Below are 12,173 nucleotides of genomic sequence, written 5' to 3'. Positions count from 1 at the left end.
TCTTTATTTTGAAATTTTATGGTAGGCATTCAAATGAATTACAACCTAGTGAAATTTAGAGAATTTATTTTTCAGGATTTTTTACTACGTCACTGATTCTAGACAGACCTTGCATAAAGATTTACTCTATATCATGTTTAAACTTTTGTTTACACTATTGAATTAAGTTTTCACCACAATTACAACTGCATTTCCCAAAAAGTAGTATGTGTGTGTTTTGGGAAAAAATCTGGTTGCGAAGTTATGTGACATTTGATTTTTATGGTGTAAAATCTATCTGTCAGCACGTTTTAGGTACTTCAATCAATAAATATTAATGTGTTTATGTGTTTTGAGAGGTTTTTACTTACAAAAAATACAACTTTTAGGCAGAATAATGTATTTAATTTTTGCCAAGGCGAGGGTTCAACGCAATAAGGGCGTATCTACACAGTGTCTGACAAATTTATAATTTTACTGGTAGCCCATTGGGCTACCAGATTTTTTTTCTGGTAGCCCAGCATTTTCTTATAGTTGCCCAGAAAATTAACCATGAAAGTACTAACTTGCTCTATCCGTACCCGACTTACTGAGATGTGAGAATAAGATGGGTCTTTAACAATATTTTGTTAATAACAGAAATCTAAAAACACAAAGATAAACATTTCATTCTCTTTAATCATAATATAGAAGTACAAGTTGAAGTTAATACAACATCTTATTAAAGAAACATTTTTACACAAGTATCTCTTAGTTTACGACTTAAAAGTCTTAAAATATTAAAGTTGTAAATTTCTGTCAGTATTGAGATCAGCTTGAGTACTTATACTTATACCCCACCCTACAAGACCCCTGATACAATCCTGAAAAAAAATTTCAACTATCAAAACATTAGTTTGATAGTTGGAAAAAAAAAATTCAGGGTTGTATCAGGGGTCTTGTAGGGTGGGGATATTAAGGAACACCTGAGAGTGTCAGAATTTTTTTCAGGGTGGTATCAGGGGTCTTAGGGTGGGGAAGGGGTGGCCAATCTGATTGGTGATTGGCAATCAATCATTGATTCAATGATACTGCCACCTGTGTCAATATTGAGATCAACTTGAGTACTTGTACATTCTATAAACATTCTATAATCTCTAGTTAAATGTTCACATAATCATGAAATGGTATTAACCAAAGAAATCGGCATTAAACAAAAGACTCGCATAGTAAATTGACAGTTTTTATGTTTTACGTGTTTTTCGCACATGCTGACCGACATGTTACTAATGACTCATTTAAGCTGGTTCCCAGCCTTTAAACTGTCGAAGCAATGAAAGCGTGGTACCTATCATAATCAGTCGTCGGTAATGTACGAGAGGATCCGATTGAATTTAAAGATTTTGACTGGTACATCGGTCATAATTAACTATCGTTAAATCGGTCTACTTTGATTATGCGAGCGGAGACCAGTCCACGATAGTTTGCATATTTGATATTCGTAGGCGGAGACTGCTTCTGCGGCCACCGTTGAAATTATCGATAAATGGGCGGGGTTAAACTAATAGCACGGTTTACGACCCGTTAATCAGTACACATGGAAAGTTGTTTATTGCAAGTTACAATCGAGTAAACGACCGGATGTTGATGATTTTGTTGGGGAGTTTTGTAAAATATACAATAACCGGGCTACTGATGCTTCAAATTTATGGTTGCCCGGCGGGCTTCCCAGTGTGCGACATTAACTTTTTAACACCGTAGCCAATGGGGCTACGGACTTCCAATTTTTTGTAGCCCGACAGAATTTTTTGTAGCCCCACTAATTTTTTGCTCAAGAACGAACAAGACTTTCATTTTAAGCAATATTTAATTTATTTCAACATACTGCTGTAGGTTGGTGAATATTGATATATTTCAGAAATTTGTAGAGTTTTTCAGAATTGATTTCGAAACCTGAAACAGTGTTCACATAGTTGTGCAGAAAGTCAAAGACACCGAGTCATGAAAAGAGATCTAAACAGCTTTGTAGACAAAGCTTGGCAGCAGACAGACCAGGGCTCTTGCTAGCCCCATTATTGTTTTGGGAGAAGTCAATTCTCCCTCCAACTGATTTAAGGAGAAGTCGAGAGACTTTAGGGAGAAGTTGGAAGACTCCATTAATTTTTATATTTCTACCTCGACGCTGTGAACTGATTCAATGACCATTCATTTTCTTGGTTACATCAATTTTACCATACACAGTGATTATTGTTTCAATACAAAATTCTAAGAAAAAAATGTTTTCTGCTGAAGTCAGTGCTGTATCTAACACGCCGATTTTTTTGTTGCTATATCGTGTAATATATGAATGCAGGATGAAAAGGGGTTTATCATTTATACCGAGTCACCTCTTGTGTGAACAGTTTTTCATTCGAATAAAACTGAAACTAAACTGTGTCAAACCTTGAAATACATACCGGTATTCAAATCAATTCATCCATCAAAGTTAGTTTTACGAAGTTAATACTTTACATGTCGTTCTTTTACCATGGATACCAAATAATTGTGTCTATTACAGGGTTCGACACTAACGGTGTCCCGGGGGCCCGAGGATCCCAAATTTTGAGGAGGAACACCAACTTCTAAAAGCTGGGATTCTGGCTGGATATCTATTTTTTTGTCAATGATATCCAAAAAGTAAAAGATAAATACCTGTTTGAAAAATATCTTAACCCTTTCCCACATCGATACGTTTATCACCGTATCTATCGATTACCAAACAGAAATGTATTGACCCGTGTCTATCGGTTACCCGCTAGAAACGTATAATACCGATTAACGGTCATTTGAACAGAATTGTTTTATCCCGTGTCTCATAATCAATCGCTTTATTTTCGTTCTTTTCCTAAAGAAACAAATTCCAGATGTTTACTAACTCAAAATAATGGGATTTCGTCATCATTATTTACGTACAAGATCATGTGGTTACTATTTAAATATATCGAGTACTTTGCAAAGAAAGACACCGGGGTTTTTTCCTACATGTGCACGACGCTACGTCATGGAAAATTACTGAGAAAACTGTTCTAAAAGTAACAACCATTTCACATCTAAGTATTTTTAAATGTGTTAGGTCATGAAGGTCACGCGTGATACATGCAGGTTTCCCCTGAACAACAATTTGTGTTTACGATGGCTTGGAATTTATGGCCTTACATAACGGGAAGTGTTAATCAAAACAGAAGGACCGCGGCTTCCAAATATTTTATGACACCCCAAGAGTTAATTGCAGCGGAAGTCACCCGTGATGTACCAACGTTTGATCATCAAAATATATCGTAGATCTAATATTATCTAAAAATATTTTAATTTTTAGCACAAGAATACTGTAGTCGGTTACGAGTCTCGATCTCAGCAATCTTTTTGCACTTTCAGAAATTTTACGCTCCGTTATTTTTGTAGTGTTATTCAGTTTGATGGTTGTTTTTTTTTTTATATATAAATACTTACCAATTCCGATTCGGAAGATAAGTCTATTAACTATAAATCAAACTTTCAAACATCAAAATGAAATTGTATATGAATTTCAATGTGAAAGTTATCCAAAACAGAATTTTATGCCTAAAAATATAATTCCCTTACATTAACACTTTATATCTTCAAACCTAAAAGAGAAACTACAATAAATTTTGTATCATTGGAATCATCTCAAATGGGGAGACAATCAAAATCCCCTTGATCAAAATCCCCTCCACTGAAAACTGACAGGGTGTTACAAAATCCCCTTCATACTTTTGCAGGGGGTATCATAATCCCCTCTGTGATTTTTACTTATTTCATCAAGTTCAAATACAACTTTACACAATTAAAAATTCAATTACAAAAAGCACGTAAATACAATGCCTTTAGCAAACATAATTTAATTTGGGGCACTGATATCTATATATCTATTATGAAAATCACAGAGGGGATTATGATACCCCCTGCAAATGTATGAAGGGGATTTTGTAATTCCCAGTCATTTTTCAGTGGAGGGGATTTTGATCAAGGGGATTTTGATATACACTCATATAAATGCCAGGTAATATTAAGATTTTATATTTTAAAATATATGAAGAGAAGTCAAGAATTTCAAGAATTTTTTTTTTTTTTTGATATTAGATCTATAATTTTTAGTGGTTGTCACAATAGACTAAGTCTTGACAATGATTATATCTATAAGATACAAGTGTCTCCAAAATCGAGACCTTGTCTTGACATTGGCAAACATGTAAATTGATATCAGTTTGGATACATTCTTCTGTAGTAGTTTAAGTTAAGGTGTCAGCCACTCAATACTTAAATTATGCTATCGGTGAGTGTGTACTTGTATTCGACGCACATTATGACATGGTGCAAATTGTCAAAAGATTAGCGAGTACGCATCCAAAAAAAATTCGGGCGACTTGAATTCGCTTTGAGATTGGATTTGAGCGAAGTTTGAAGCTTCAAAGCAGCTATTTTGCTCCCTCGTTTGCAATGATCTTTTTGGTAAATTTATTCCTCAGAAATTTTTCATAGCCCGACGGGCTACGGTCTGCCGATTTTCTGTCGCCCGAGCCGATTTTTCGTAGCCATTGGCGATCGGGCTACCGTTAATGTCGCACACTGGCTTCCACAGGTATTTTTTTGGTAGCCCGACGAAAATTTCTGGTAGCCCACGGGCTCCGGGCAATTGATTTGTCGGACACTGCTACATATAATAATCATATGTAGATATGCCCTTATTGCGTTGAACCCTCGAAGGTGCAGACGGTCATGTTACTAATTTAACTAAAAATAGTTGGTTTTTCCAACATTTTTTGTAACAAAACATAAGATGAATGAAATTACTTTTAATAATAAAAAATTGATTTCAGTTTGGATTTTTCTTTGGATTTGGAATTTGGAAAAAAAGGCGCATAAATGGCATTGGGAATGGGGGCCGATATTTTGCCCTATGAGACAAGTGGAAAAAGCCCTGAGTAGATCTTCCACATTATTAGCCACATGTTATGACAGACAGTACATAACTCTTGCAGAAATATTCCATATATTATGTCCCTTACTAAATACATTTAACCTTAGCCTGCTGGCAGTAATTGGTTTTGCCTTTGCGACCAGTGCATTTAACTCTGACTTAAATTATTGTCCAATAATATTGTCATCTACATTGGAGTCATTAAACACTCCAGTGATAGCTCCAGCTTCCTCAGATGTGCTGTGTTTCGCTATCCGACATGGAATCTCCTGTGACAGCTCTTGTTCTCAATGTTTGCATTATCTGGGTCAGAGACCACCAATTCAAAAAAGTACAGGGAACTTACTGGGAATGAGGTAAATGTATACCTGGGAATAAGGTAACATCTGTGCGTTCTGATTGCTCAGTCATGTAAACAAACCCAGGAAGTGATTATTTTTTCAAAATTGATATTTTTTCACTGCATTTACAGTATTTTATTATACATTCTGACAAAATTTGCTACATTTTATGTGTATTGAAAAAAAGTTTTATCAAACAAATTTCTCCCGCCATGTCAATGATGTAAACAGGGGGTCATCTCATTCACACAAAAATTACTTAAATAAAGTATCACTATTCATATGTTTTTCGTCCAATATTTTGGTAGAACTAAGATAGTTCTTGAAAAACTTGAAATTAGATATACATGTTTCGATGTATGGAAGGCCGTACACGCCATAATGTTACAATGTATGTCTATGGGAAAACAATTGGTGGTCTCTAACCTCTGGGTACAGTGCCCTCCCAGCACATAATGAAAGAAAATAATAAAGAGGGAGATAAAGAATAATGTGAATTTAGTAACCCTTTAAGAAACCATTAGTGGTGGTAGTTGCTAGCAACTGAGGTGGATACAACAAACTTCATTCTCTATATAAATTTTGCATAGACTGGACAACAAATGGGCTGTATAGGTTTGTTTTATTTTGTGTGTTTTGGAATGTACATTTCAAACTTGTACATGTTTAAATTATTGTTCATGAGAAGCTAAGTTACTAGGAGAGGATTATAAATTTATTTTAAATGTTTGTACAAATACAGCATTAATCAGTATATACATGTAAGTTTGTTACCAATTTTAACCTTTAGTCTGTTTAATCTAAATGTAGCTCTATAAATTTTGCAGGCTGTATTTTATCTGCCACTTAAAGTTGGTTTGATATAACCACAATGCTTCTATTAAAGGTGGTCAGTCACATTTAATCAACATTTAATGACATTTTTTACTTTTTGTATATTCTGGTAGAGAATTATTTAAGGAACAAAAATACCGATTACATAGAGTTAGATTCCTATTTGAAATGTATATTTTCTTATTTTTATAAAATTTTGTAATTACTCCCCTTTAATATGAAAGTATATAAAAAGCTGGGTATTTCTTTTTATTTCGATACAATGTCTAGTTTTACATTTGCACTTGATAGACATATCAACTATTGAACAATCTGAACCAAAATGCAAGTTTTAAAGTTGTGTGTAGCTTCTGAATTCATTTATTTCCCATCTATCTTGGTTTCGCAACCAAGATAGGCAAAGGGAGGTAATAATAATTTTTCAAACTTGCGTTTCTAATGAATTCCATCTAAATACATAATTTTTAATGCAAATATTTTACAAATATATTACAATATGTCTAATATTTATACATTTCCTTAGGCAAAGTATGTTTATCAAATTTATACTTATGATAAAATAACTCTATCTTGGTTGGGCAACCAGGATAGGAAAATGAAATTTTAAAAATACCTCCAGTGAAAATCTAATTTGTATTAAGTGTTAAGTGAACATAAATGAGTGTAAATGATCAGATGCTAAAGTTTTGAACAAATCCGTTACATGGCCAAAATCTGATTATCCACCTTTAATAGAAGTTTCTTATATATATAAAATATTCTTCATGTGACTTGAAGTTGTTGAGAAAAAGGTAGGTTAATCACTAAAGGTAGGTTAATCACTAAACGAAAGTAGGAAAATACAGGGTTTTCCCTAGGATTTTTCATTTGGGGGACATTTTCAATATTGTTGAGAATTTTTAACTGTAGTTTTGTCCTGCATTGTATAACAACAAAATATGGAATAAAAACAGTGAAAGTCAATTCATGTTCTTTATCATTTTTAAAACTGTAACTTTTTAAACTTTTATTTTCATGATAGATGCGACTCTGATACTTGTAACATACCAATATCTATTTTTGACGTTCTTTCATGCCCCCAAAAGCCTTACAGGCACTAAGGAAGTCCATATCTTGTAGCCGAGGCCCAACAAGGCGAAGCATTAACATTCTAACAGGATTTAACCTGTTCCTGACTTCAGATTTCAACACATTTAAAATGTGTTTCTTCGACTCCATATTTTGATGAGTCACTTCAGTAGACTGTGTTTCCTACATTACAGAACCGTTTTAAGGCAAAAAAACGATAGCCAGTCCAAAAGATACCCGAGTCCCATATATAGACGCTGATTAAAATGTACTGTGTAAAGCGTCTTGCTTTTAAACTAACGAAAAAGAACTACGAGAAAGAAATTATCGGAAAGGACTTTTTGCGCGACATTGAGGTCGCACTCCTGCAGATTTTTAGGGGCATGACTGCCAAAAAATGCGCAGTCTCGCGCTTTTTACGCGGTAAGGAAAACCCTGAAAATAAATTGCTGCTCCTAAAGGTGGTCAGTCACATTTAAGTAACTTTTTATGGCATTTTCACAATTTCATATATTCTGTTATAGTTTAAGTAACAAAAAGACCCATTACATATTGTTTGATCTCTGTCTGTTACAAGTGTGTTTTATTGCTTTTTATAAAATTTGTAATTACCCCCCTTTAATTGCAGGTTTTGTTTTAATTCAGTATAATTTCAAGTTTTGCATTTGCATTTGATAAACATTGGGATATTTCAACAACCCAAACCAATGTATATTTTTTATTGTTTTTATACATAAATACTAAAATAAGTCAACCAGGATATACAATAGGAAAATCAAACTTAAAGAACACCACTAGTGAAACAGACACTTTAGTGAACACAAACAAATGCAAATAATCAGATGATTAGTTGTTACATGACAAGACAGTGATTTCTTTAATTAAGAAATGATTGGGTTTTTTTTCTGAGTGCATGCGAAATAAACAACAGAATATGATTCGCAAATCATTCATGTTTAATTTGCTGATCTTATTCTGTCATTCATTTCGCAGGAATTCAGAAAAAAATTAATTCATTTCTTATATTTACATTATATTTCCTTTCCATTTGTTTACAGGGTTATTTCATAAACTGCACAAATTTCGTTGCATCAGCTTCCCAGGACTATGCTTTGGCACCTTTCCTTTTGCTGTTCATACAAAATGAATGACATTGTCATAATTTTCAATGGAAAGAATAGGGCGGATGTAAATACTGTAATGTACGAATTATTATGCAGAGTCATTTTTGATGTTGTTAAAATTACAAAATATCTATTGTATAAACAAAACAGGAAAGATGGCTCAACTTTCCCTTATTTAGTGGCTAAAGGATACATTTGTACATAACAAACAGTGAGAATATTTAATTTTTGGTACGGTATGGAAAAAACAGTTTAAAAAAAAAAGGAACTATATGCTCCAGCATTTTTTAAATTAAGGTGTTACAATTTGTTTTCTGACATTAAGGAATCATTGTTATAAATTACTAGGGCATTTTTCAATGAATATGCTTGTTTGAAATGGCAGCAGCTTTGCTTATTGTCACAAGTTCCAGATATTTTTTTTTTCTTTGTCCAATACATATACTAGTGATTTTTCTGCTATTTTTACTGCAGAATACAAGCTGTTTCCCCTAGCCAAAAATAGGTCATATTTTCCCCTTGAAATTAAAGAAAATGGTCTATAATATGCATAGTGAATGATTTTACGAAAGCTGGCATTTAAATATTTTTCAACCCCAATTACCCCATAATTACATTGGCAAAAGTACATTGACATCAGTTCTTGCAAATTGGTATTAAGAAAATCTACTAGGTTTCAAATTCATTTTTTCCCCATTTTTGGCATTTTAGTCCAAAAAAAAATCACTAATATACTATACATATTATCAGTGAAAACTTCAATCATCAAAAGAGGAATATAATATCAGACTTTTTGAAAAGTAATGCTAACTTCAGAATTGCGTGCACACATGATCATGATTAATTAAACCTAGTTTCTTTGTTGATATATTTTAAGGATCTGAGCTGTCTACAGTTGTCATTGGAAGATGGCAGAAGCCCACTCTGCTGTGGCATTTTCGTTCCAGGTAACACATGAAGGTGTTGATGTTAATCTCAACCATGATGCCCTGAAAGCAGTTTGGAACAGTGGTATCCATTCATGGAAGAAACGGCTTGGGAGAGCTAAGGTAAACAAATTCTCTTTGTTTGTCCATTTAGTAGGACATAAATTTTATAATTACTACACTAAAGATGATCATACTATATTGCCTAAAGCAGACTTGAATTAATGCAAATGCACTTGCTTTTGCATTATTGCACTATCATGTACCTGCTGGACATTAGGTCAGGGTATAATTTACATATAAAATGTCTTAAAATTAATGTCAAATTTGTAATAAATTATAAAGTATTATGATAAAACTTTGCATGAATTAATTTGTTTTTGCTAATTTCATAGGTAAATGCTTTGATGAAGTTTATAGATAATGTGCTTCTGACATGAGACAAACTGCATTTTTCCTTCTTTTTAATATAGTGAAGAAACCAACTAAGTTTTTTTCAAATTGTTACAGTGTGCTTGTGTTTCTGACAGGAAAAATAATTAAGATATTATAATGTATTATCTGCAATATTATGTTCTCTTTAATTTCATTCAGACAAACATAAAAAATTTAGCATCAGACTTCATAAATAATACCTAAAAATGATAAATAAACAAGAAACCAAAGTGTAGGAGTGGTAACATCAGGTTGCGCTTTAATACCTCAAAAATTCCATTCATACATATTGATGCCACACAGAAAAAAGCCACTTTCATATATGTGAATAGTGTCTAAGCACTTAACTAGGGGTTTAAAATATTTTTTCCCCACCACTTGCCCTGAAGGACTAGTTGCCAGTAAAGTCTACTTGCCCTTAGTGAACAGCCACTTACCCTCCAAAAAATACAACCATCTTAATGACTTCTTTTTAATATTGTCACAGGGGTCACGCTGTCGATCACCACTTGAGCCATTTGCGACAAAAAAATGTGGCTCCGAAATTTTCTAATTGGCGAAAATGGCCCGAAGCTATGTCTGTCTGCAAAACTACGAATATTGCCAGTTTTACGAACCAAAAGGTGTGAAAAATCGATAATCTGTGTAGACACAACATCCGTTATTGAAAGGGAGGGAGCCAATTTGCAATTTTTTTATTTGATCAGGCAGTTAATTGGCGATAATTAGATTATTGAATAACAAACTGGATAATTATAATCTTCATTTTGTGCACCTGATACGATTTTATAAGCAGTCGGCCGTTAGATAGTGATGGGACATCGGTTGGAAAACTCCAACCGATTATCGGTTGGAATCGGTTAGCAAACCGATGCGATGTATCGGAAAAATAATCGGTTGAATGTTATTTATTTTCATACTTGTTTATTCAGATAGTCATGTCTTTAAAATGACTGTTTTACTTAAAATTCATATGCTCTTTTGAAAAATAAAGAACTACCATTAATCAGATGTTTTAAAGCTGGTTCCTGGTAAACAGAAACTTGTTTAGTAATGACTAATTAGTTGCAGACAGGGAAACAACAATAAATTGCAATCTGGTGTACATGTATCATAGACTCATAGCTGTCATTTGTGACAGTTGACTGGTATACCTGTACCTGTAACATATCTAGCAAACAGCAAGGAAGTACAGATATTTCAGTCTTTCTCTGGCTGACAAAAATAGTGATTGTAGAAAATCATTAAAGGAATTCAGTTATTTTTCGGTAATATAAATATTTTCATACAATGGTTACCATAGCCTGACACTACTGAGTAGCACCATGTTCCAACTGCTTGTTGCTATGGCATATAACTATGTCATGAAGCTTGGTAAAAAATGATCAGATGAAAATCAGAGTTTAATCTGTTTCCATATGTACACTGGTCAGCGGTACTGTGTAAACGGAATTTCGGCAGAAAAAAATATCATGACAACTCGATGACAACTGCAACTGCATAAAAACACCGAAGTTCTTTCCATTGAAATTACATTATGGACACGGAAATTTGACGGCATTAGTGTCCAGTTTCAACAGATAAATTCCCTCGGGCATACCGTTGTAAAATACGAAAATTTATCAAAGTTTCTCTAATTTATTTTGCCCCACTTTTATTGACGCTATGGACGCTGCCATGTTAACAGCTGTGCCTAACTGTAAGATGTTAAATCCATTTTCATTGGATAACTGAAACGAAATACTAACGTTTGATTGTCAGCATACTTCAGTTTTATCCGTTATGTATGCAGGTAATCCATATTTCGGATATTTCTAGGTAAACATACATTCTCACGCACCGTATTTCCCTTCGGAAACCTTTGTTCATACCCGTGTAGACTCGTACCCGCTATCGACTCTGAGAAAACATAATCGATTATCGGAATCGGTTGGACTTTTCTAGCCGTCAATCGATTATATCCGCTAATCGGCCCATCACTACCGTTAGACAAATTTTCTATGATTGCCGAGGATTAGTTCGAGAGACAAATAAAAATGCTTTCGACAAGCAGAAATTGTAAGTATTGAATAGCTATGATGATAGAAAAGCAATAAAACATAGGTATTTTACCAAATATTTAATTCTAACTTACGTTTTCCGAATTTGTCACTCCTTTTCGCGACCGTGATTTTCGGATATTTCTGTCATTTCTGACGAGATTTTTTAGTGCAATCTTAATAAAAAGCCAATAAAAAGTCTACATTTAAGAAAAATATGGCAAATGTTGTAAAAGGAGCTCTTATTTTGAAGTAATTTTCGAGAATAAAACATGCGACGGCATCGAACCCCACCCACTTATAGGCAATGTGCAAAATAAGACACTGTTTTTTTTGGTTTCTTTTAAACATTTTTTTCCTTTTTTTGACATCTTTATTTTAAATGTGATTTTCAGAATTTTTTTATTAAAGGGCAGATGTTTATAAAAATGATAATTTTAGAAATTAACACAAATTGATTTTCTAAATAG

At 33.5% G+C, this 12,173-nt stretch overlaps 1 protein-coding gene across 1 annotated transcript in view; it reads left to right on the top strand.

Moving 5' to 3' along the window:
- LOC123552128 (carnitine O-palmitoyltransferase 1, liver isoform-like) overlaps positions 1 to 12,173 on the top strand; it is a 97,768-nt gene that overhangs the window by 12,155 nt on the left and 73,440 nt on the right. Inside the window, exon 2 of the mRNA XM_053542273.1 lies at positions 9,181 to 9,352. Within this exon, the coding sequence (XP_053398248.1) occupies positions 9,212 to 9,352 (141 nt within the window). The 5' untranslated portion in view covers positions 9,181 to 9,211. The remainder of the gene's footprint in view (positions 1 to 9,180; positions 9,353 to 12,173) is intronic.

Source organism: Mercenaria mercenaria, chromosome 4, assembly GCF_021730395.1.
Source record: "Mercenaria mercenaria strain notata chromosome 4, MADL_Memer_1, whole genome shotgun sequence".
Taxonomy (NCBI): Eukaryota; Metazoa; Mollusca; class Bivalvia; order Venerida; family Veneridae; genus Mercenaria; species Mercenaria mercenaria.
This window is presented reverse-complemented; position numbering and strand designations above follow the sequence as displayed.